The sequence below is a fragment of the Pollachius pollachius genome (genome assembly GCF_949987615.1).
Source record: "Pollachius pollachius genome assembly, chromosome: 3".
NCBI classification, from domain to species: Eukaryota; Metazoa; Chordata; class Actinopteri; order Gadiformes; family Gadidae; genus Pollachius; species Pollachius pollachius.
This window is the reverse complement of record NC_136936.1, coordinates 44,135,162-44,162,141: the sequence shown is the minus strand read 5'-3', so window position 1 is coordinate 44,162,141 and position 26,980 is coordinate 44,135,162. Positions and strand designations below refer to the sequence as shown.

The 26,980-nt window shown below is 43.3% G+C and overlaps 1 protein-coding gene across 10 annotated transcripts; it reads right to left on the bottom strand.

Annotated features, from left to right (window-relative positions):
• Nucleotides 1-1,813: 1,813 nt before the first annotated feature.
• On the bottom strand, nucleotides 1,814-17,712 carry pou2f1b (POU class 2 homeobox 1b; the record flags this gene model as incomplete). 10 transcript variants are annotated; one of them, XM_079732654.1, is made up of 14 exons in its annotated part: nucleotides 1,814-4,254; nucleotides 4,427-4,527; nucleotides 5,061-5,382; nucleotides 5,594-5,696; nucleotides 6,174-6,359; nucleotides 7,048-7,193; nucleotides 7,435-7,576; nucleotides 7,939-8,112; nucleotides 8,810-8,925; nucleotides 9,313-9,442; nucleotides 9,903-10,076; nucleotides 11,526-11,614; nucleotides 12,449-12,514; nucleotides 17,667-17,712. In XM_079732654.1, 14 exons carry the CDS (start codon nucleotides 17,710-17,712, stop codon nucleotides 3,983-3,985), a joined length of 2,067 nt encoding a protein of 688 aa, XP_079588780.1. In that variant the 3' UTR covers nucleotides 1,814-3,982. The 10 variants fall into 10 exon arrangements, with proteins under 10 accessions (XP_079588780.1, XP_079588782.1, XP_079588777.1 ...); XM_079732656.1 differs by having other exon boundaries at nucleotides 4,439-4,527; XM_079732651.1 differs by having other exon boundaries at nucleotides 7,048-7,203; nucleotides 7,436-7,576.
• Between the last annotated feature and the right edge of the window lie 9,268 nt (nucleotides 17,713-26,980).

The following is a 26,980-nucleotide window of genomic DNA, read 5'->3' as shown; positions in this document are numbered from 1 at the left end:
TATGCACCCCCACACACACACACATACATACAAACATACACACCCCCACACATACACATATACACACACACACACACACACCTGCTGGAGTTATTAGTAAAGCTTTTACACAGGCATCTTCTGCCTGTTTGGAGTCACACCTATACAACTATAGGTTGCAACGCAATCACGTCAGGACAGCAAACAAAATGCCCATCGTACATTGAATTGTTTCAGTGAAAACAATGCACTAGCTGGTCCCTACACCAGAGGGGGGCAGCTCCCCCCCGCAGACACACAACAACAACAACAACAACAATGCTACAATGCGTTTGTCTAGTACATAACAATAAGGCATAAATGATAAAGTTAATATTTTTTTGTTATTTTCAAACGAAGTAAGCCAGTGATCTTGCCCTCACACACAGACACTATACAAAACAATTAAAGGCATAAAGTAATAATAAAAAATAATAAAAATCAAATGATTGTTAAAGACGACACGGCAAATCAAGTCCACGAGAGCTCAAAAGAACAACTCAAACTATATAAAACTATGAGATTAAGAACGATAATGGTTTGTGAGTCTCCATCTTCCCAACTTCCATGCAGTGCATCCAATCAGAGCAGGGCTTTACTCGCCACTGCCCCTGAAAAGGGTTGCACCTATAAACACAGACAGACAGAACTGGCAGCGGCTCCTGTGTGCCCAAACAAGCATGTTCTCAAGTCTTCTTGTACTTTCTTTTTTGGTCTTGACAGTTTTCAAAAAAAGTTCTGCTAATTTTGCAATAATAAAAAGGAAGTATTTAGGGGAAGATTTTTTCTTTTTAGTACGAATGATTAAACACTACATTCAGTCTTGATAACATACTGGTTCAAATATAAAATATGAATATATCTTACATGTGTTGAATATATATATATTTATATGTATAGAATGAAGAGAGAAAAAAAAAGGATATCTGATTCTTACATCGTTCCTCGGATAAATATTTCAGTAACAACCCAATGGTGATGATGGCTACTGGGTACACCTTGCTAGCGCACTCTTCAAACTCTTGGGTACAAACAACACTAACAGAGGACCGGTCCCCAGAGCCTACGCTGGTCTGAGGAGCCAGAAACGTGAGCAGCAAGACACCGGCCAGGCTGCGGAGAGAGAGGCTATCACTTTGGCAAGAAGGATCGCAAAATAACAGTTTAACCTGGAAATACCTCATAAATAGTAGTACTAGAAAATAGCAGTAGTAAGTTGTCTTAGTATTTTTTTAATTATTATTCGTGGTTCACTATCAATTTCGAAATGGCAAGCCAGACAGTGCTTGTACATTCCACACCGCTTCTCCAGCCAAGACATTTCTAGTAAAGAACCTTGCGTCTAAGTGCTGCTGAGGTATATTCAGACAATAGTAATTTGCCAGTAGAAAGAAGGACTTCAATGGACACATTTCACTGCTCTCAAGTGTTTTGAATAACCACCGTTGGCTGTTAATTTGACTCCTCTTTAGCAGTAGTAAAATTGTGAGGAGATTCAAGAAGGGATAGGGAGGAGGAGGAGGTGGGGGCTGAAGGTGCAGCACATTATCCGCACTGCTTCGTCTAACAGGTTGGGTCGGATACTTTGGCGTTGTACAGGCGTGGTTTAGCAGGTGTAATCAAGCGAGCTACCGCCGTGTCTCTTTAGCGACACGCACGTTGGGGAATGGGAAGGGGTGGCGCAGGTGGTCTCCAAGAAGACAGGTTTGGAGACTGATCTGCTGCTCCCTGCGCTCTCACAGTGGGGGGGGGGGGGGGGGGGGGGGGGGGGGGGGGGGGGGGGGGGGCTGGTCCGCTGCACCTGGATTTCCCAGGATGCAGCGGTAAAGCTATAGGAGGTCAAGCAGTCCTCCCGCCAACAGACGAGGCTTTCATAGACGCTGAAAGCAGCAAGTGGTTAAAGCTAAGTTTTCTTCCTGTGGTCCCTATTAAGCAGCAACAACAACCACCGAAGAACGCAAGTATGAGTGAAAGAGGGGGGTGGTTGACGGAACGGTCAACAGTAACATGCGTGATATCGGAGGCACACCAGCGCATGAGAAAAACCACTTTGGTTTAAGCTTTTGTATTATGGCTAGATTTTCTCTTATTTTTCTTTTGGAAAACTTAAAAATCCAACCAAAAACTGACAAGTTCTCCTAAAAGCGTTATTATAGTTCAAAACCGCTACTAAAAATAACCTAGACCACGTTCACTGTAGGAATCTGAGAGAACCGAACAAGATTAAAGAGGGCCCAAAATTATAAAACCATTAAAAATTCCCACCCAGGTTATTTATAGAAACTAAGCGGAAGGAAACCGCTTCCTCATGCCCCGACCTGCCAAACCCATATTTGGTCATTTGTGCTGCCAATTAAAAGCTGAGCAAGGAAAAAAACTTAAAAAGTTATCTTTGGAAAATGATCAAAATATTGCATTTCTATAGTTTGTTGACAATGAGAAATTTTGTATTAATAAATATATCGACTAGGCTATGCTAAACTACACAATTGTTTTAACAAATATTTTTGGTATTTCTTGAAGTAAGCCAGTCAAACGACTGCAGCCTAAAAAAGGACCGTTAAAAAACAAAAACGCCAACAGATTTTTCACGCCTCATACAACAGGCAGACTGCAGCTCATTGATCCAGTTCCTTTTTTTTTGGTACAGATACTGTGCACAAGTAGATACGACGGTACGTAAAAAACAGGTAACAAAAAAAAACAACCCACCTACCTGTTAGCGTGATGATCGTGGCCCCCCCGTGCCGACTGCAGCACAGCCTGTGCCCTCTAGTGACTGGGGGCCCTGGGGGAACCCGGTTTCACACACACCCACTGAAGCCCGCCAGTTCAACCACCACGATCACCAACTAAGAATAATAAGGATAATAAGAACAATTCGATAATATTTCTTCGCCGACACCCTCGTTCGGAACGTGCCGCCTGTGTGCGGCTCCGCTTTAAAGCTCTCGACGTGAGGAGTCGAGCCCCGATCAGGCCGTCTGGTCGGTGCCCAGACAGCCAGTTTACAAACAGAAGCCAACTGGGTGGCGGTTACGCCACTGCTGCAACGTGTAGAGCTCAGTGTTTACAGACAGAGTGGACTGAAGGGACACGTCTGCTCCTTCACACCCTTAAAGCAACAAGCGTCACATCGGCCACTTATTACTCGTTTTTAAAGCCTTATAACCACGGTTAGAAAGTGATATAGGAGTTGAACGATTCATCTTAGGTTGAAATTAGATTTAGACGTTCTAAGAAAAGATAGATAAAAGAAAAACATAAAAAACAAAAGAATACGTCCTGGAAAACATAACTTTGATATGGATTTAGGGTCTGACCAACAGTACCCGATAGATAAACTATTATTTGGGGGACGCACAAGCCCCCTTTAGTGATGATGAGCATTGTTAATGGTTAACAATTTGGTGGTTAGAAAGTTGAAAAACAAATAATCATGACTTTTTGGTTAGAAAGTATTCCAGAGCTAATTCTGAATTAGAAAGGATATATAGTATATATCTATATAGATATACATACACAGACACTCACAAAAAAATTAAAGTGAACAAGACAAACAGCTCAGCGGTACCACAGTGACTCTGGGCTTGGAGCGGTAGTCTGTGGTAGAACCAGTCTGGCTACGGTGTGTGAGACACTGTAGCAGGAAAACAAAAAGAAAAGACAACGACTGTCTCACCTGGGTTAGAGGCGGACTACTTTTTGGTGGCAGCGAAAACAATGACATTTCAACAGGCGGGGGGGGGGGTCGGAGGAACGGACGAGTAGAAGAAGGAGGAGGATTGAAAAAAGCGGGACCGAAGCGTTGAGCCGATATCAGTCAAACTCCGACTCCCCCGCTCCCTCCGACACCCCCCAGCGGCCGGCCCGCAGCACGGGGCGTGTGGGACGGCCCGGGGGCAGTGCGCGCTACGAGGGGCCTCCGGTCGCCCCGGTTGGGGGGCGGGTGCGCGGGCAGGCCTCACTGGGCCTTGGAGGCTGTGGTGATGGTGGAGGCGGGCATGCCGGCGGTGGTGGCCTGGTGGTGGGCGTCGCTGGTGAGCTGCAGGGCGCCCCCGCCCGCCCCCCCGCCCGCCACCAGGCTCACGGGGTTGCTGGTGAGCAGCGACAGGTTCTGGGGGTTGAGGAAGAGCGGCGCCGTCACCAGGTTGTGCGCGCTGCCCCCCGAGGTGTTGGCGAACAGCAGGTTGCCGTCCAGCGAGGTGATGGGCAGGCTGCCGCTGGAGGTCAGAGCTGTGGGCAGGAGGACAGCGGCATGAGGGGGAGTGGCTCCTCGGGGCAGAGGACCGCACCGACTGGAGGGGCGAGGGGAGGCTCATGCTGTAGATGGATGCGTTTTGCGTACGTTATGGGGGGGGGGGGGGATGTCCGAGCGTCGAATGGAGAGTAATTTAAAGTTACTTGCCACTCCACACACCTTGCAGTGTGGCCAGGGTGCTGTTGCTCATGAGGGTGGGACCCAGGGCTCCTCCGAGACCACCAGGGCCGAGACTTAGCAGCGCCCCCCTGCACACACAGAAACAGTCGGCACACAGCGAGAAGACGCGTCAACACAGCACTCACCTGGAACCGGCTGATTAATATCAGTCACATGACACTTGCTACTACACGGCATAACATACAGGAAAGAATGGCAACAATAAAATACCAGGGATGGAGGGATTAGCCTTACACTGTGCTGCATCATTCTCTCTGCAGCTCCATAACGGACCTTCAGTGTGTACATTATCATGTGTACACTGAAGACGATTTAGGAGGTTTTATTTGAAATGCCTTCCCGTCCCTCTGAATGGAGACGTTTAAGACCGCTCCAGAATAATGACTGACTAATCAGTGATGAGGAATCCAGCTTCCCTGTCAATCAGTGGTGGGTGAATGGGACACCTCTCGACAGCTGAGGAGGGAGGGAAGGAGGGAAGGAAGGGCCCTTTTTGGATTGTTTTTCTAAATTGTGCCCTCTTCGTCTCTCTTTCCAACCCTGAAATCTTAGCTAATGCACCTAAGCGGAAACCCTGTGTGAGGCACGGCGTGTTACGTACCCCTGCGCAAACTGGGAGGACGCCATGAGCCCCGGGTTGAGTCCGGCTGCGGCGGCCATGGCGGCGAAGCTGTTGGGTAACTGGGCGGCGTTCTGCAGGGCGGCCGACAGCCCGGACGCAGACACCATCACTTGGCCGCCACCGCTGAACGTGGCGGCGAGGGACGTGGGCGTGATGACCATGTGCTCGTGAGCGCTGGCCTTGCTCGCCTCCGAGTGAAGGCTCACCACTGACGGGCTGAGCACCGGCGAGCTGGCCATGGTGGTCACCATGGGCGTGGTTGAGATGACCGAGGCCGTGTTGGTCATGCCCATGGTGGTGCCTTTGCAGGTAGAAGGGGCAGGGTATGGAGAGGTATAGCAGGTTATTTATACACACACACACACACACACACACACGCCAATGCAGAATTCCCCATAGAGGCACCTATAATCATAATACTAATAATAATATATTTATTTTACAGAGCATTCTTCTTGTAGCTATAATGGCTAGACCTGTCTGAGTCAAACGCACACGGACAAGACACGCACCTGTGAAGACACTGGTGCTACACAGGGGCATCACTGAGTTCACAGTCAGGGTGGTGGGGGTGGTCAGAGTGGGACTGCTCACAAGGCTTGCTGTGCTGGCCACCTATGCAGGAGGGAGGAGAGGGACACTCAGAAACAACATTGCGATCAAGGCAGGTTTCCCCGGCATTCTGTGTGTGTGATGCGCAGGCAGGCGTTGTGGACAACCCCAAAGCCCTTTTATTCAACCGATTTCTCTAGGGCAAAACGATGGCAACACCCACAACCAGACACAATGTGGCAGAAATGTACCTCCGATTTGAAAGGACAGGACCATAGGAATGTTGGCCGCAATGGTGTTCGGTTGATCTTCAAGTTATTAATTGTGAAATGATTCAACATAATGGGGAGACACTCGTGTTTGAGACTACCACAATGTTTCTCATGTGAGACTTAGCAAAACAAAGTTTAGATTAGCCTGGGATATGGCGTGTTTACTTTTGTTCAGGATGAACTCCCTTTTCAAAATGGGGGCAGTACCTACGATAAAATAGTCCCACGATGCATTCTACTGTACTATACGAGGAGACTGTGTTCATACCAGAGGACTGCTGGGGTTGAAGATTGTTTTGATGGGGGTGTGGCCCACAGAGTGGCAGCTGCTGGGGGGGTTAATACGCTTCTCCTTCTGACGGCGGTTGCAGAACCAGACCCGGATCACCTCCTTCTCCATGTTGAGCTGGTCGGCGATCATTGTGATCTCCTCCGATGTAGGCTTTTGGTTTTGCTTCAAGAGGAGAAAGAGCCAGAGACGCCATGTAAGTCTGGGACCGACAATAAACCTTACGTTGCCAGGCACGCACATACACCCACACAAACGGCATCAGACCAACGCACAAATGGAGAAATCGCGTTTCAGAGTTTGTTTGATTAACGGATACATTGTCTGGAACTTAATGTGCCAATTACCGACTTATAAAATCGATGCTGGCTGCCTTTTTAATAAAAAAAAACTGAGCGGGGCAACGTACATAACTATTAAAGCTCAAGTCTGCGGGTCAGATAAAACCCACAGAATGATGGTGTGTAATCCACAGCATCATTCACCCAGTCCCAGCCTGGATGATACTAGAATAGTCCTAATTGATTTGAATGAGAAGAATGCGGTCCAATCTGGCGAGCAGTAACACATCATTGATGCAGTAGAATTTTCTGCCGCATCAGTGCCATCTGCCAAAGGCAATTAAAAATACAAAAGACCCAGGATAGTCCACGAAGGCTGTTCCAAGTCAGATGTGCTCTTCCCCTCTGGCTTATATTCAAGCTCATTTTAGATTGCCTGACTACACTAATCAGCATCAAAATATTAAACACAATACAAGTACAATTAAAGATGATAAGTAGTAACATTTGAATAAAAAAAAAAAGATAGTATTCACTCAGCTGCTACAGTCCATGCCCACCGAGACTCTTACCTCCATAAAGCTCTTCTCTAAGGCCACGCGGATGTTGGTCTCAATGCTGGTCCTTTTCTTGCGCCGGCGGTTGAGCCCCTCAATGCCCAGGCCGGGGGAGCCCAGGGAGTTGGGGCTGGACAGGGACTGGTCAGATGACAGGTTCTCTGCACAAACAGCACGGGCACAAGGGACGGAGGGAGAGGTAAAGGACCAGCAGGCAACGGATCCGCCGGGACCTCTCCAGGGCCGGGAAATCTTTCAAGTTATACAGACCTACCAAAGAGCGTGAAACGCCAACTTTGAGTCTGGCCGTACCCGACCGATATTATAGATTGGTTGAGGAGTAGTTGTGGGGTAAGTGTGGGGGGGGCACAGATTCACAAAATGTAGAGCTGGCTCACTAACCTGCGTCGTTGAGCCACTTCTCCAGCAGGGGCTTGAGTTTGCACATGTTCTTAAAGCTCAGGTTCAAGGCCTCGAAGCGGGAGATGGTGGTCTGGCTGAAGTCGTTGCCATAAAGCTTCCCCATGGCCAGGCCCACGTCCCCCTGGTTTGGAGAGAAGAAAAGACAGGCAGTGAGAAATAGCAGATGCACTGAGGGACCTGCTGGCCCCTGTGCAAAGTATAATTAGCTCTGTGATAAAAGCGGATCATTTAAACTCATCACTCATACTTGATGCCATCTAGTGGTAAAATTTGATATTTTGCATGGGGTTTAATAATTGTATTATCATTATGAAGATTCTTAGTAATACATGTATAGAAATATTCATAGATAAAGCAACTTTGCAAGCCATTAACCAACATTATAGACGGTTTCCAAAAAGGAAGACTATGTTTAACAATAGGTTTCCATTACAGCTGGCTCCATTATTTCAGTGCGGTGAGCTTAATGCCGTCAGCCTGTACCTGTGTGAAGCCTAGCTTGATGCGTCTCTGTTTGAAGGTCTTGGCAAACTGCTCTAGCTCCTCCAGGTCACTGGGCTCTTCCAGGATGGGGGTGTCCAGCCGTTTTGGGGGTGTCAGGCTGTGAGGGAGGGACTGGAGAGGGGTGGATGTCATCGTACGGGTCGGTGTAGCAGGCTGAAAGCACAAACCATGATCGTTATTGTTACGCTCAATGATAACCGTGGACTCACTATGCGTTGCATCAATGTCAAAACCAGGTAAAGCTAAAACAATCAGTGCAATATGACACTTTTTATCAACTTTACGTTCTTGAAATGCTTCTCCACAATATATCAACCACATTTCTGCAGTTATTACAATGCTTTTAGCCTACTGAAATGGTGAGGTCATCCCATATTCACATTACTAGATCAGTTATCAAGATGACCTCATGTGCACTGAATAATTAAACAACATCACAATGTCAATATTGTGGTATCGCATGAAAAACAGTGTTGCTCATCTCAATATCACACATGGTGGTGAAGAAAATGTGAAAAATTACGGACAAGAAAATGCGTACCCCGCATCCTGACGGTACAAAGCTGGGGAACAAGGTTTTGACATAAAAGCTTTGAAATGTCTATGGAAATGCCTTTTAGTGAGCCATATCAAAAAGGCAGTGCGATGAAAAGGACTTCAAAGTAGACCTCGGTCACGTTGTTCTCTAAGCTAGCCTATTCCCGACGGGCGGTCTTCAAGGAGAACACAGACGCCGCTGACGCAGAAGCCGTGGATCACTGGATCAGGCTCGTCGGCGGCCCCACAAACCGAACAAACCCCTCATAGGCAACACACTTTGACAAGGGGACAGCAGCCCGGAGGTAGGTACCTGAGTGGTCAGAGAGATGCTCTGTTGAGACGGCAGGAGGTTGGCTTGGCTTTGAGGTAGTTGAGTTAAAAGACTCGTGCCTTGCAAGAGCGCTGCAGAGTCAAAGAAAGGCAGACCTACAAACAGTCAGGATGCACTCATTTATGCATGCGCTTGCTTCCGGTTCCCCTTCTAGGGGTAAATAAATGAATAAAGTGCAACTTATCTCATGAAAGAGCAATACTTAAACTTGCATGTAATACTATACTATATTTACAAAAGGTTTTACAAGTATAGTATTTTAGTGTTCCTAGTATTGTAATGTATCGCATCTTTATTCTAGTTTTACTTCGATATGCATCTTGTATTATGTGCATTTCTCTTGCAATCTTATTCACCTAGAGCTGTTTACCATGGCAAAACAAATAGGGCTGCACACTTCGAAATTCATCATTATTCTTGTTGAGTGCACGTCAGCCACTAGAATGCACGCGTTTCCTAGACCCCGGGGGAGCGCTACGTACTCTGCTGGCCCTGCGTCGTCTGTGAGATGATGAACTGCGTGGGCTGCAGTGACGTAGCGATGTGGTGTCCGGGCTGCACCAGGACATACTGGGGCATACCCAGATTCTGCTGTTGTAGCTGCTGAAGCTGCTGCGGAGACACCAACAATCAGAACCGCCACAAACTAAAATAACCAGCACCATTTCACAAGAAATAAAAAAACACACGCAAGCACACGGATCGTATACTTGAAGACTGAGCGCTCGTAGACTCTCCAAACATTGCACTATGCGTTCATATTGTTGACTTGTGAATGTTTTTTGGAGTTATTGTCAACTCGATGTCCATGGAATTTAAATAAAATGTTCACACTTTGGTCGATGTTTATCCACGTAACTTTAACTGTATTGCTTAGTTGATATAACTCCCCCACCCCTCCTCCCGCCACTCCCTGGCGATTGGATTGTGAATGGACAATCTAGAAGAAACATTATAGAGGCGAAAATATAGACGACCGCCAAAACCTAATACATATAGTACAATTTTGTGAGGTCCAAGTCAAGACATGTAAGTGAATGAGCGAGTGAGTGTGTGAAAGTGTCTCCCTTACCGAGGTGATCTGGATGGGCTGGGACAGCTGGGTAATGGGCGTGGCAGCGGAGGCTGAGATGCTGGCACCCGTGGTGCTGTTCTGCTGGTTGGCTGAGTGCTGCACGGCCGCAGCCAGGAGCTGGGCCTGGGCCTGCTGGATCAGCATCTGCTGCTGCGCTGGACTCAGGGTCAACTAGCGGGAGAAAGGAGGAGAGTTAATGGCTTAACTCATCGCTTTAAATGTTTCACCACGGAGTTCGGCCGCGAGACAACACACACACACACACGACCGTATGGAGACGGGCGGGCTACGCAGAGGTCAGGCTAATGGAAGTGAACCCGGTGCGGCTGAGCTTGTAAATGCTGGACCACATGCATGAAGAGCGTCATGAGCGTCTACAGTACATGAGTGACAGACAGGTGGCCTCTCCATCACAGCCACAGATTCAACCCGAGATCAGAATGAGGAGGACAGAGATGAAATCCAGACAATGCGGGATGGAGCTTTTGAAGGGCATCATCGGCGTCTCAGGACGTGGACAATGTCCATCTTCCGGCATGTGCCAAGGAGAAGCGCCTGGACATGGAGTGGGGGGTGGGAGGGGACGGCCCTCGCCAGGGGATCGGGGTCAGAGACCGTGTGATCGATCTGAGCCCAGATGCCCGGCCGGGGCCTTGCTATTCAAACGACCAGTCAGCATGCCACTTACTCCCGCTATCTGTCCCCCTGCCAGCATTAGCTGGGTCTGAGGCAACGCATTCTGCTGGACGGAGGTCGGAAGAGCTGTGTCTTCTGACATTGACTAGTGGGGGCAGAGCACAGAGTGGAGGACTTAGAGCACAGCCTGCGCACACGCACGCATGTACGTACGTGCGCACACACACACACACACACACGATAAAGCGGCTAAAGCACTGTTTTGTAGCATCAAACAATAGCATAGGCCTATTAAAATAATCTAATTAAATTGAGGTTTTAATTAAACCACGGGCTGGGGAAATTTAATTGAGAAGGGAGGAATTCTGTGCCACTGTCCCAATCGTATTGGCATTGAGAGATAACGTTAAAGTTATCTCATATTTCCAGCATAACAGTGCTCTCAGCATAGGGCTTTTTATTTCTGAAGAGAAAAGGATTATCATAAAAATGCAAGTGAGAAAGTGTAAAAAAAAAAAGATAAAAAAACTACTGCAGCCTTTTGAGACGGGGAAGTTGAGATGCTAATTAAAATAACTGTTATGCAGTGCATGTAAATTCTGCATAGATTTGCATATTCTCCGACATCTGTTTCCGAGCAACCGCAAAGCAGCTAATTAGCATACAGGGTTGATTAATCTGCCTTGTTGCCAGGCGACACCCAGAGAGCCAGGCTAATTTCAATAAAGTCTTCCTGGTTGGGTGCATCAGCATGTCCATATTCAAACTTTACACCTTACCCCCAGTGTAACAATTAAGCTTCAGTCTAAACCTTGAATGTAGCCTTTATGAAGGCATTTTCTGAGAAGTGGCAACCCTGTCACAGTCTAGCCCTGATTCTGTACAAACAACGAAACTATAGTTAATGTAATACATAGTATTATATGTGACGCTCTTGCTGAAGGACCGTGTGGGTGTACGCTCGCGTGTGTGTGTGCGTGTTACCTGTTGGAGAAGGGCTTGTGCGTGTGCGTTAGTGATTGCACATGTGGTTGGTATGCTCCTCGAATAGTCCAGTCCGTTTGTCTGGGCTCCTGAGGACAGAGGACAGTCTGCTCATTAACGACGATACCTTCAAGTTCAAAAATAACAACAGTTAAATGTGTATCGGGGGTTATAAAAGATCCTGAATTATGTTATGGGGTCAAGAGAGGGAACATTCATGCTGTCTGGACTCTTAATTCTTTCAGCTAGGAATCATGCAATACTGTGCCGTGTTCTGCTGGCCTTAGGTTCGTAGATTGAATAAAAACAAATTGGTTTATCTAAGTATAACTTGATGTCAAATCCAACCCTACTTTGTGTTTATTGCTATTTATTGGAGGAAAAAAAAAGGATGCGCCATGGTTGTATTCACCTGTAAACTGCTAAAGGACAATGAATGCTCCATATCATATCAACATCATGCAATACCATTCAGCTAAATCATTACACAATAATGTATAGTTTGAGACTATTCAGCTAAATCATTACACAATAATGTATAGTTTGAGACTGCCCTAAATGATCCAATCTATGTTCATTAATGGATATTACGATTTAGTCCACCAGCACCAAAGAGTGGACATTGAATCTGATAACAGTGACCAAAAAGAGGCTCTGTGGTCGAAACATTTAAATTACCAAAAGACGATTGTGTAACAAGTAGGTTGGACGGCTGCCATCCTTTTAATTTCCATAATGAGCAAGTGCAAGAGAAGTTCAAGTGCCCCACACCAAACGGATTGTTTCACTCTTGCTCAAAAAAATAATGGCCAATTTCAGTTTCCAATTTCGCAACCTGTTGAACAGGCCGTGTATCTGTGTCTGTAACAATTTGTCCACGTAGCGCGAAAAAAAAAAAAGGAGAAAGAGCTGTGATCACTCACCTGTGTTTCCGTCACCACTCGCCATTGCACATTTAGTCGTTTGCGAGTGATTACTCATTTTAGAATCTGCAAGAGGTGAACGAGAGGGATAATGAGCAACCTCGTCACAACACATAACACAGAGGCAGCGGGTGTTCGTGTACAGGGGCTTGACCCGAGTCACACGCATTCCTCCTGTTGCCCTCATCACTTTTAACAGAAGCACAAGTCCCATCAACATCCTCACACCTCTTGGACCACAATGCCCTCTACCGATATGCCACAAAACTGCCCATTGAGAATAGAGTCACCAAGTCTCCCATTTAAAATACCTTGATATGTCAAACCATCGAACCTTCTAAAAAAAACACACAAACAGCCAAACGATTAACAAACTTACCCACTTCTGATCCAACTGTTATTCCTGCAACCGTGCAAAAACACAAGCTACAGAAACAGCCTGTGCTTCGCAAAGCCACAGACCGAACTCCCTCCACCTGCTTCTCTCCCTCTCTTTTCACTCTCCAGTGGTCAGCGAGCAGAGTCTAATACACAGCTAGAGCTGCACACAGACACAGCGGCAGTGTCCACCTCACGGTCCACTGAGCAACACTAGGATATGCAAGCTGGGAAAGCCGAGAGGGTTTAGGCAAACAGCTCCCCTTGGCTTTGCCCTCCCAACTCTCTTTTCTTCTTCCCTTTCGGACACCCACTATTACAGACCCTACTTTGCACACACACACACCCTTTTTCTGTCCCTCTCGCTGTCTCTCTCTTTCGCTCTCTCATATGTGCCAAGATTGTCACGACTTCGTAAAAGTTCCCTCTCACACTCTCCCTCTGGTCGCAGGAATGAAACTAACGACAAGTGCAGCTGGCAGCCTCCTCCGCCCCCTCCCTCAAACTATAATGAAGCATAATCAGTATTCAGCTGATTAAAGCCGTATGCAAATCTGCCCCAGCCTCGTTAGCGATGCAAGGCTTTGAAGTCCTGTGAGCAACGCATTTCACACCAGGCTCCGAAAGCTTTCTGCATAATTTAAACCGCTATAAATATTTATCAGCTCATTATCATATTAATTGGATGGCTTTTGGAGGACGATAAAAAAAACGGCAGAATAAGGAGGGCACAGGAGAAAAAAGTGCTCCAAACAGCACTCGGTGCCATCGTGCGGGCCCAGGAAGCAGCAGCCAAAGACCAATTATTGCTTGAGTGCAAGGCAGAAAAAAAAAAGAAGTAATTAGCTAAGAGCAGGTAAAGGGTTGGAGATATCCCAGAATGCAACGTGGGGCCTGTTGACGGGGTCTGAGCACGTCGGCGACTGCTCTGCCCAAGCAGAGCACCTCCCGCAGCCATGGAAACTGGGCTCAACTATTAATGGGGAAGGAGGGGAGGCAGAGGGGGACTCGCTCAAATGGAAATAAATAACTGCACATTAATCCAGCACAAGTCTGTCATTACTGCTGGACCCCCTGTGGCTAAGGCATTCCACAGTGAGTAACTACAGAGAGTGGGCGTCAGGTTTTTCGCTGGCAATGTTTATGAAGTGCTTGGAGATTAGCATATTTAGATTAGCTTTAAATTCCATTAGTGTTTCATTTCCCAGCCTTTTAAAATTCATTTTAAACATGTTCTGAGAGTTAACATGACAGGGAGACAAGGCTGCCGTGGTGATACCCCGCCATCGGACTCATTGTTATTCTGCCTGGAACAACTAACTAGACTGAAGGACAACACAGCTTCTACACAGCTAATACCAGTAAAAGCCAATTCCTCTGTACCAAGCCACTACGATACACCAGGCTTGTGTAGCCCAGTTGACAAGGTGAAGTTGTCACAGTGAAGCCCAGATAGTTACTGTTTAACGAGATTGCAAAGGACAAACGGTTACAAACAGATAGAGGAAGTACACTGCAAAACCTGTTGCTAAACTTCATGCCCCCTCCTATGGTAATATATAACAAAACACTAGAAACACCAGGTACCACACAAACCCCCCCTTTCTTCCTGTTCAAGAATATTGTTGATCTACAACGAGTGGAGAGAAAGCTGCTTTACCTGACGGGACACAGGGCAAAAGGTATCGCTCTGGAAAAAGTAAGTAAAAGCTGTAAAAGAGACTATTTATTTTTGCACCGTTACACAATGCCAACACACAAGCAATTATTTGAGGAAATAAAGAATGAGGTGGTATGAAAATCAAAACCTTTTTCTACCAAGATGTTTCGCTCACGTGCTGCTACTGAACTATGGCTGAAAGCCCTGCTGGCTGCTACGGAACAATGCATTATACAAATATCCTGCAAAGAGAATTTTAAATAGCTAGCTCATTAGTGCCGTTACATTGAAAGGCCGGCGGTATATGGCAGCGACGTTAACATGGGCAGAGAGTTTCAGCATGAGATGAGAAGAAAAAAAAAAAATTAGCACCTCCACATTCAACTCAACCAACCATGTTGAAGTGGAGAGGGGAAACGCTTCTCTTGCTCCCATTTCCAGGGCCATCTATCTGGCCGAATAGAAATGAGTTAAATGTTGATCTGTCTGGAGGATAATGTTCACTGATCAAAGTGTAAAGAGTCCTACACATCATGTAGTGTTTGTGGTCAGGTATTAAAGGTTTACTAAACATACTTTGATGATGAAAAAAATAAGAATGAATCCACTAAGTATGTTATGGCTCTGGTTTGGGCGTCTCCGTTACAATTCGTTACGTCTTTTACCCTTATACCATATGGATGATATGTGTTGTTTTTTTTTACACCTACAAAGAAGAATAAGCTTATTGATTTAACAACCAATAATAATTCCTGCTGACTAGAATAACCATAACAATCTTCTAATACCTCTACTAAAATATTTTCCCACGAGTTTGGGGTACACAGTAGTTCATAAGAAGTAGTTTTAAGTGTGACTGACAATATCCTTTGGCCAAAATTGTGCCATAGAGTACTTATATTCCAAATTATAAATGTGCATATGTTCTCTCTGACAATCAAGGTTTAATAAATGGCATGGATTGAAAAACCAAACAAATTTGAGTGGGTGGCATGCTTTGTTGTGTTCTAAAAGAGACTTTTGATCCGACTGCCTGTGTGCTTTGTCACCGCTACAGATTTCAGCTGTACTCTCTGCGCTCAGAATAAAACACTGTGTTAAAATGTGCCTTAGATGACGCTCAACTTTGTTACAGTCGAGAAGTGGCTGTGACCCTATTAGTTTGATTCTCAAACTCCACTCTCAGACAGCTCGTCTAACCAGAGCCTTCATGTAGTGCTTCTCAATACTTTCAGATGCCAAGACCTGAATCTATTACAGGGAATGATGCATTATTCATGACAACTCTGTTTACATTAATGAATATTCATAATGGAACTCCACGGATGGAATAAGGGTAGAACTGTAAAACTGATTAAATGAGAAAAGAGTAAAGTCGGAGGATGACACAATTAGTCTTTGAAAAAAAGAAACTAGAAGAGTAACAACATTTAAGAATTCATCCTAATGTGTGAGGGAAAATGTCCTTACTGTAAACATAACGTTTTTGGACATTTGCACATTTATGGCAGTGGGGGGGAAGCATTTATCTACTGTTGGAAAAAGAAATCTGCCCTATTTCCATTAAGGAGGTTGCATTTATGCAACATATATTTACCCAATCAATCAAAGCGTTGCCATCTTTTCAGTGCATTGAGAAAGTAATGAATAAGGTAAGGACAAATAATAGGAAAACAAATAGAAAGTGTGTTACCACAAACATTAAGACAAACTGTATGAAGCACAGAGTAGTTGCGGTAATTGAGTAAATACAGCCAAGAGCAGTGTATCCATATCTGATTCAAGGCTGGTTCGTCTAAGCCCAGGTTTCAAACTGCAGCGTTGGGGGGGGGGGGGGGGGGGGGGGGGGGGGATTCATGTGGTAACGTCTGCAAGCCATGTCTTGTCCTGCCTTTAGACAAGAGTGAATGAGAATGCCCTGCTAGCTATTGTGGCCTTCGGAAAGTAGGCCTCACTACCCTTCCCTAGAGCGAAAGGAAACTACACAGGTACAACTGTTGAACCCCTATTCAAATTCTGATAACTGATGTGGCCATACGTTGACAGTTATACGCCACTGAACGCCTCAACTGCAGAGAGTTGTTGTGTTTACACAAAAGTAATAATATAAAGTATTGAATTAAGTTGAAGTATCGGATGATTCATGTATAAACAATATAAGCGTAAACAAAAACACTAGGAAAATTATAATATTCCTTGGTTGGTGACCAGCACAACTAAAACGAAAAAAAAGTATTGACTAAAACTGCTGTAATAATAGTTGTCTTTCACTTAACACTAAACAGCTACCACTTTTTCATGGCATTGAAGTTGAATTAAAAACTGATCCGACAGAAAATCTCCACACAAATTAAAAAAGGTACAGGATTATAGCCAAAAGTATGGTTTTTGAGTTATTCTCTAACGTCGCCCTTCGCTATCTATCTCAACACTAAAGGCGAGCGAGAGAACAGGAGAGGAGGATAGAACATGCTGAACTCCGCAGTGTGTTCGGCGGAGGCCCACATGAATAACACAACAGGCTCTACAGAGCCTGCATCGAGCACAAAAGGCTGAAAGAAAAAACGAACAGCTACAAAAAAAAAACAACATCGCGCTGAATCCTAACAAGAGTGTCGTTTGAGCCTGGCGCTGTATGTAAACCAGTTTCACCCCATAAATACGATCGCAAACATCGAAGCGCAACCACTGCGCGCTCACCAAAAAATGAATATGCAAACCTCTTTCAAAAGCTTGTGTGTGCCACCACTGTGCGCATCAACACAAAGCCGACCTGGTTAGCCCTAGCTGCAGAGCTAATGTTAGCCTGCTAGCAGCCCGATTTACATCAAATTGTGTTTGTGAAATGGTTTAATAGGACGCGAGGCAACCACGCTCTCTTCGACCGATGACTAATAAAATATGCTAAATTGTATTTGTCGACAGAGGTATGAATATGTAGCGGCGTACATCGGACTAAACACACAAAGGGAGGCATGTTTTCCCCTGTTATTCGCCGTCGCACTGCAATAGCCGTTTCCTCCTCTGTCAAATTACAACTAGCTGTACATAAACTCGGACAACGTGTAGGCACACATGTTTGGTCCGAACACCCTCTTCTCGCCTTTATTCTATGCATTTTAGATGGAGGTTAGAGAGTTTGAATATGAGTATGAATATGTAAAATGCTGTAATGATTACCTGGTCCTGAACTCTCATCTTGACTCGCTGCTCCTCCGTCCGCCATTTTGAATATTTAACCCGAAATCCCAGCCCCGAGGTGTACACACACACGCACACGCACACACACACACACATCCACACACGCGCGCGCACACACACACAAACCCACGGCCACACGCGCACAAAAACACACGCGATTGAGTTTGAACGGGTGGTACGTTAGGAAAGGTATGCGATGTATTAGATCTATCACAAAAGTTGGTTTAAGTGGTTTGTCACAATGGGTGCCGTATGCAAGTGACCACGGTGAAGTTAGTTTTAGGTTGGATATTCGACGGATATTCAGTCCAGTTCCAGCCGCGACTTCACGGAGATTTGCCCGACAATAGCAGCAGGAGAACGGTTAGCGCACCTCGCAGAGCCTCGCGGTGAATCGCTGGAAACTGATTTAGGGACCGTCAATAAATTACTTCACGTAAATATATCAATACAAAATACTTGCAGTATTTTCAATAGCTTCCATGCCATGTGACCCAGTGACTCCAAACCAGTATCCAATTGTAGAACTAAACTCTAAGAAGAGGACACACCACTTTGTATGGTATTTTAGTGCTTTCTCTATTTTATATGAATATTAATATGCAGGAATGATCATATTTCTTTCAATAGCTTCCATGCCACGTGACCCAGTGACTCCAAACCAGTATCCAATTGTAGAACTAAACCCTTAGAATAAGACACACCACTTGTTATAGTATTTTATTCCTTCCTCTATTTTATATGAATATTAATATGCAGGAATGATCATATTTCTTTCAATAGCTTCCATGCCATGTGACCCAGTGACTCCAAACCAGTATCCAATTGTAGAAATAAACCCTAAGAATAAGACACACCACTTGTTATAGTATTTTATTGCTTCCTCTATTTTATATGAATATTAATATGCAGGAATGATCATATTTCTTTCAATAGCTTCCATGCCACGTGACCCAGTGACTCCAAACCAGTATCCACTTGTAGAACTAAACCCTGAGAATAGGAGACACCACTTTTTATGGTATTTTAGTGCTTTCTCTATTTTATATGAATATTAATATACAGAAATGATCATATTTCTTTCAATAGCTTCCATGCCACGTGACCCAGTGACTCCAAACCAGTATCCACTTGTAGAACTAAACCCTGAGAATAGGACACACCACTTTTTATGGTATTTTAGTGCTTCCTCTATTTTATATGAATATTAATAAGCAGGAATGATCATATTTCTTTCAATAGCTTCCATGCCACGTGACCCAGTGACTCCAAACCCGTATCCAATTGTAGAACTAAAGCCTAAGATTAGGACACACCACTTTTTATGGTATTTTATTGCTTTCTCTATTTTATATGAATATTAATATGCAGGAATGATCATATTTCTTTCAATAGCTTCCATGCCACGTGACCCATTGACTCCAAACCAGTATCCACTTGTAGAACTAAACCCTGAGAATAGGACACACCACTTTTTATGGTATTTTAGTGCTTCCTCTATTTTATATGAATATTAATATGCAGGAATGATCATATTTCTTTCAATAGCTTCCATGCCACGTGACCCAGTGACTCCAAACCAGTATCCACTTGTAGAACTAAACCCTGAGAATAGGACACACCACTTTTTATGGTATTTTAGTGCTTTCTCTATTTTATATGAATATTAATATGCAGGAATGATCATATTTCTTTCAATAGCTTCCATGCCATGTGACCCAGTGACTCCAAACAAGTATCCAATTGTAGAACTAAACCCTGAGAATTGGACACACCACTTTTTATGGTATTTTAGTGCTTCCTCTATTTTATATGAATATTAATATGCAGGAATGATCATATTTCTTTCAATAGCTTCCATGCCACGTGACCCAGTGACTCCAAACCAGTATCCACTTGTAGAACTAAACCCTGAGAATAGGACACACCACTTTTTATGGTATTTTAGTGCTTCCTCTATTTTATATGAATATTAATATGCAGGAATGATCATATTTCATTCAATAGCTTCCATGCCACGTGACCCAGTGACTCCAAAGCAGTATCTAATTGTAGAACTAAACCCTAAGAATAAGACACACCACTTTTTATGGTATTTTAGTACTTCCTCTATTTTATATGAATATTAATATGCAGGAATGGTCATATTTCTTTCAATAGCTTCCATGCCATGTGACCCAGTGACTCCAAACCAGTATCCAATTGTAGAACTAAACCCTGAGAATAGGACACACCTTTTCTTGAAAAAATAAATAAAAATCTTCTGAAATGCTTCATTTTTTCAATGCAGCAACCTTTGTTGATATCGATGCTTGATCCGATTTGCGCAAAAGGGGAATTATCTTCGTGGATAACCGTGATTGGCGTTATTATCTCGTAGTATAGGCTACAATTGAATGCATCTTCTTTGTAGGCCTATTATAAGCCAAGCTCAGTCTGTTGCTAATGATATCGAAATATTGTTGAAAACTTAAAACAATTAAAAAGAAATCTGAAATATTCTGCCTCATGTTATACGAGCATAAACAAACTATGTGGGAAATATTCGATTCCTGACCACTTTTACAGTCTATAGGCCTTAGGTCTACAGACCTAATGGCCTAAAGCCATTACGCACAGCCAGGTGCGTAATGGAGATTCCAAAGCGCCCTTTGGTCAAAACCGATTTTTACACGGCCGGACCCTACTGGCGGTTTCTTTTTTATGTAAATGCGATAAGACGCTCCCCGGTACAAGAGGGGGTGCGGGGGGGGGGGGGGGGGGGGGGGGGGGGGGGGGGGGGGCTTGGTTTTTAATTTAAGGACCACACACAATTGGTCCGGCCCATCCACAACTCGAATCCTGGCGCCGTGCCTGATTCTAACTCCATACTCAACAAAGTAAATTAAGAACAGTAGGGTTACCTGCATGAAGCACAGCTGTGCGGACTCCTCTTCTGTCTTCATCCCAGATGACCCTTAACCACTTTAAACATTTGTGGTAATTGCCTTTTGTGGTGTTTGCCAAGGCAAGTGAAATTGAGGACCACTGCTCAGATGTAACATTTACTTTAAATCTGTGATCAATAAAGGACCTGAGAACAACATCCGTACCACCAGCTTTTTGCCAAAGGTCTGTAGCTCTTTTTCTCTGGCCTTCTTTGAAGCGCACCATTTTCAGCAAGTCTGACTGCCTGCTTCTTACGAAGTTCTCTGTGATTTTCCAAGTTCGGGTTCATTATCGCCACCTAATGGTGGTAATAATTATTACATATCTTGCTTCCTCCTGCAATGGTGAAACACATGCCTTATACATATGCTATTATACATATATAGATATTAGTGCTGTCAGTTAAACGCGTCATTAACGGCGTTAACGCAAACCAATTTTAACGGCGTTAATTTTTTTAGAGCGTGATAAACGCCATTTATTTATTTAAAAAAAAGAAGAAAAACTAGAACTGCAAGCAGTTATGCAGGGGTCCAGGAAGTGTGCATTTCGCCGGCACAACGCGACAAGAAATGTGCATTTCGCCGGCACAACGCGAAGCAAGTATTCAAAACGCTACCGTGAACAACATGTGGATATAAAGGTTTTGACTGTGGGAGCTTCGGTGTGGGAGTTATAGCCTAAAACGCGTTTTCAGAACATTCCATTGGCCAAATAGGAGATAGACAATGTCGTCGTTTTTTGGCGCTGCCCTGTGGCGACATTTTCCAAAGACAATTTTCCTTTGCCAAATAACTCCCGCCCACATTAATAATTCTTGGCCATATTTTCTATATAGACTCGGGTTTGCCCCTTGATGGTTCCCTTATAGTTTGAAGAACATTCCGCTGGCCAATTAGAAGATATACAATTTCCTCGTTTATTGCGCCCCCTAATGGCGAAAAATTCCGTTTTTTTTATTGAACGCCATTAAGGGTAACACCGACATGTGTCTAAAATGTGGGCTTGATCCGATGTCTAATTTTGGTATTTTTTGAATTTTTGCGTTTAGGCGTAAAACGTAGCTAATAAACCAATGTTCAAAACGCTACCGTTTCGTCGTCGAAGGTCGGATCAAAAAAGTAATGCAGGATTCCTTTTCGTGTGCGTCTGAAGATGCCGTGTGCAAAGTTTGGTGTTGATTGGTCAAGAAATGTGGGAGGAGTAGCGAAAATACAGTTTTGCGGTTTTCGCGATTTTGCGAAAAAAAATTACAGACGCAAATGGGCGTGGCCTATGCCAAAAGATGCAGCAGACTCCAGTGAATAAGTGGGTACAAGTTTTTGACTGTGGGAGGTTCGGTGTGGGAGTTATAGCCCCAAACGCGTATTCCTTGGTAAAGCGCCACCTAGTGACCGGCGTGTCTGGATTTTGTCGTCTGCGTAGTCCGAAGAGATCTGGATCTAGTCATGTAATTGGCGTGTGTGCACCATTTACGGTTTGGGCTGTGGTACCACTTTTAGGGGGGTAAGTATAATAATAATAGGAATAATAATCCTTACAAAAACAATAGGGATCCAACCTGTTGGCTTGGACCCCTAAAAAAGAAGCAGTATCCTGACTGCTACGTTCAAGGGATTATGTTTGTATGTTCATCGTTTAATTGCACTAAAGGCTTTTTTTGTATCGTCCTGTTTTGATCAATATATGCCAATGTTGTTATCAATAAAAAAACATTTGCAGAAGGCAAGCCGATGCACTTCTCCATGTTGATAAGAGCATTAAAATGAGAAAAATGAATGGGACAAAGAAATCAAGGGAAATTTAGCATAGAAAAAAATAATCGTGAGTTAACTAGGACATTAATGTGATTAATCGCGATTCAATATTTTAATCCCTTGACAGCAATATATATATATATATATATAGTATAAATAATAGACATACACAAAATAATAGATGGACACAAATTGCTGCTTGAAAATATGTGAACCTCTTGAGCGTTATTTTAATTATTATTATAATTCTATATTGAATCAGAATCAGTTTACTTTTACAATTGGATACTGGTTTGGAGTCACTGGGTCACGTGGCATGGAAGCTATTGAAAGAAATATGATCATTCCTGCTTATTAATATTCATATAAAATAGAGGAAGCACTAAAATACCATAAAAAGTGGTGTGTCCTATTCTCAGGGTTTAGTTCTACAATTGGATACTGGTTTGGAGTCACTGGGTCACGTGGCATGGAAGCTATTGAATGAAATATGATCATTCCTGCATATTAATATTCATATAAAATAGAGGAAGCACTCAAATACCATAAAAAGTGGTGTGTCTTATTCTTAGGGTTTAGTTCTACAAGTGGATACTGGTTTGGAGTCACTGGGTCACATGGCATGGAAGCTATTGAATGAAATATGATCATTCCTGCATATTAATATTCATATAAAATAGAGGAAGCACTAAAATACCATAAAAAGTGGTGTGTCCTAATCTTAGGCTTTAGTTCTACAATTGGATACTGGTTTGGAGTCACTGGGTCACGTGGCATGGAAGCTATTGAAAGAAATATGATCATTCCTGCTTATTTATATTCATATAAAATAGAGGAAGCACTAAAATACCATAAAAAGTGGTGTGTCCTATTCTCAGGGTTTAGTTCTACAATTGGATACTGGTTTGGAGTCACTGGGTCACGTGGCATGGAAGCTATTGAATGAAATATGATCATTCCTGCATATTAATATTCATATAAAATAGAGGAAGCACTAATATACCATAAAAAGTGGTGTGTCCTATTCTCAGGGTTTAGTTCTACAAGTGGATACTGGTTTGGAGTCACTGGGTCACGTGGCATGGAAGCTATTGAAAGAAATATGATCATTCCTGCATATTAATATTCATATAAAATAGAGAAATCACTAAAATACCATAAAAAGTGGTGTGTCCTAATCTTAGGCTTTAGTTCTACAATTGGATACTGGTTTGGAGTCACTGGGTCACGTGGCATGGAAGCTATTGAAAGAAATATGATAATTCCTGCTTTTTAATATTCATATAAAATAGAGGAAGCACTAAAATACCATAACAAGTGGTGTGTCTTATTCTCAGGGTTTAATAATACAATTAGATACTGGTTTGGAGTCACTGGGTCACATGGCATGGAAGCTATTGAAAAAACTGCAAGTATTTTGTATTGATATATTTACGTGAAGTATTTTATTGACGGTCCCTAAATCAGTTTCTAGCGATTCACCGCGAGGCTCTGCGAGGTGTGCTAACCGTTCTCCTGCTGCTATTGCCGGGCAAATCTCCTTGAAGTCGCGGCTGGAACTGGACTGAATATCTGTCGAATATCCAACCTAAAACTAACTTCACCGCGGTATGCAAGTGCTACATTAAGGAATTTCCTTATAAGATCAATTATGTTATAGAAAGTGGGTTGGAACTAAACAAGGTGATATTTGATCTGTTAATTAAAATGAACCATTAAACATTTGTCAACAAATGTTTTTTTAAATTTAAACGTTTATATTTGTCAATAAAAGATGAGCATTAAGGAAGGCTTACAAGTTAGGCTTCAATGTATCCAATATAGGCCTACCAACAATAAAGATACAAAACATTCAAACAGAATATTAAAGTTGTTGAAAAGGCGCAGCCTTGTATGATTATAAAGCTGGCTAAGCTCTGACTTAAAAAAAATATTTGATGAGACTTATATAATATAGTTTTCAACTGTTTTCTCCAAAACACCTGCCTGGTGCCTATGTCTTTCAATCTATGAGGTTTGCCTAGCAGCAGTTTAAGATCAGTATCCCAGATGTGTGTAAGTTGGTTGACCCACTTATCCTACATTCTACTGGCCCAATTTCCGGATTCTGGTCTAGCAATTGCTGGTATCTGTTGCAGACTAATGTGCAGGCTATTTATTGAATCACTGTAAAGCTAACTATATATATATATATATATAGTTAGCTTTAGAGTGCTTTTAGCATCTTTACAGAGGATACAGAAATCACAATACAAATAGAAGGTTTCGCAATGTGTGGTTATTGTAGTATTACCTACTTGAAGCTAAGTAGTTATTACCTACTTGAACCCAAACACTGTTTTAGCCGCATGTTACATAAAATCATAAAAACAGTGTCTCTGAGTAAAGAGCATCTCCTTCATCTCCATAATCTGCTACAAATGTCAAAATTGAAGGACCTTCGACAAGCGTCATTGCTAGTAAACACTGCAACCTGCAGGTTAGAACGAGTATAACAACAAGGGTCAATAAATAGATCAAATTCATATTCCACTACATAAAAATGTATCAATTTGTTTACACAAATAACAAGAAATGTATACACTGTATAGATACAGGCACTTTTAATATACATTATATATGTTTGTTCTATATTACATCCACCTTTATATCAAGTTATATATCAGTTAACCACCGCCCTTCCTGCCTACCACTAGCACCCACTCACTGTTGAGCACTAAAAGGTAGACTTCAAGACTTTGCTGATTGGATCTTTTCGGGTGGCATGTGGTCAACGGTTCATAACTGATTAACTCATAAACCAGAAGGAGTCATATCGCCACACCTACCCTTGAGGCTTTTGCTCAGACTGTCCCTTAAATAATCGAAAGAAGACCTTTCTTACTGGATCTACTTTATCCTATCATCAAAAATGGAAAGGGGAACATTTCTTGGTTGGAGAAGACTACTACTTGATTTTACAGGTAAAGTTTTCCACGATTCCTGCTAATTTCTATAAACCTACACTGACACACCTTTCTCCCACCGTTCAAGGTTAATCATTATTCTACCTTTTGTTTCAACTTACCCGGAAGAGTCCTGCCGTTTTCTTCATTGTATACTGAGAGAAAATGAAAAGAGTGCATTTGAGTTTAATATTGTATAATAACAATGTCACTTTGTGTTATATGTGATACAGTGGGACTGCTATTCAAAACGTATAACACTTTATATATAGAATTTATTTTTCTTTATGCCATCTCGTGATCAGGATTTCTTACAAATGGATTCATCCTTTTTTAAATGACCCAATTTCATTGCCTCTTCTATCATTTATTTCTATACATTTCTCTTTGCAGGACTTCTTTTAGTCCTGTCCTGCTGTAGTGGCCTGGACGTTTCTATTTCCCAGAGTCAGTATGAGGTGGCGAGAGGAGGGAATAAAGCGATGACATGTTCATACAGACCAGCCAGGCCAGACTCAAACGTCTTCTTAGTGAAATGGGAGGTTCAACCTGACAAAGAAAATGATCCATGGGTAAGTTTTTTTTTGTTAACTTGGATGATCTATAAACTGATGTACAATGACACGGCTGGGAAGTGTAAGGGCCAAAGCTGTTGTTAGCTACTTATTAACCTCTTCTACATTTTTTATTTACCTACATTTTTATTTGGATTCATTAAATGTAGGTGTGAATAGATACTTCAAGTGGTTGTGCTTTTTCCTGACAACAGATATACAATATCCAAAAGGGAAATCATACATCAATTCATACATAATCAATAATACCCTAATAGGTTTTTGCTGGTGACTTGTCATAAGAACTTCAGTGCCCAGTCTGACTCGTTCTGTGCATCTTATAGTAAAACCTTTAACAGTAAACATTGTACAACGTCATTAACCAATTGTAGCTCTTTTGTCTTGGACAGAAAGGCCCTGAATGGAGAAAGGATAGTTGCAAAACATACCTGGTTTGTGTGTGTCCCTTAGATGCCAGTGGCCACCTGGTTTCCAAACAGTCAGATAGACATCGCTCCGAACTTTGAAGGCCGAGCTCAAATGTCTGTTGACCTGGCCACACGGCAGAGCACACTCCAGCTGGATAAAGTTCTAATGCAGGACAGTCGCATCTTCCAGTGCAGTGTCACTATCCAAGGCGACGATGAGGGAAAAACAGCAGCTACTACTACCCTATTGGTCCTAGGTGAGAAAACACAAAAATACAGAACCGCTGTCATTTAATTATCCTCAAGATCTTTTAAGCCACATCCATGGAATCCAAAAATCGAATGTCATTAAACTATAAATTCATTTTGTATTCAGACATTTGTCGTTGTGCAGTGAGATTCTTGGTTGTGAATGGAGATTTTAATTGTCGATTTCCATTGTGTTTGGCTCCAGTGGCTCCATCCAAGCCTGTCTGTGGGATCCAAGGCACTGCTGAATACTGGAACAACATCAGCCTCAGCTGTATGTCTGAAGAGGGCTCCCCTAGTCCCACTTATAAATGGAAGAGCTACAGTGTCCTAAATGCTCCCAGACCAGTCCCACTCCGGGCCACTGAAAGTACGCCTTTCATCCACATACAATGCAATATTCTACTGCATGTCCAGAGTATTTGAGTCTCA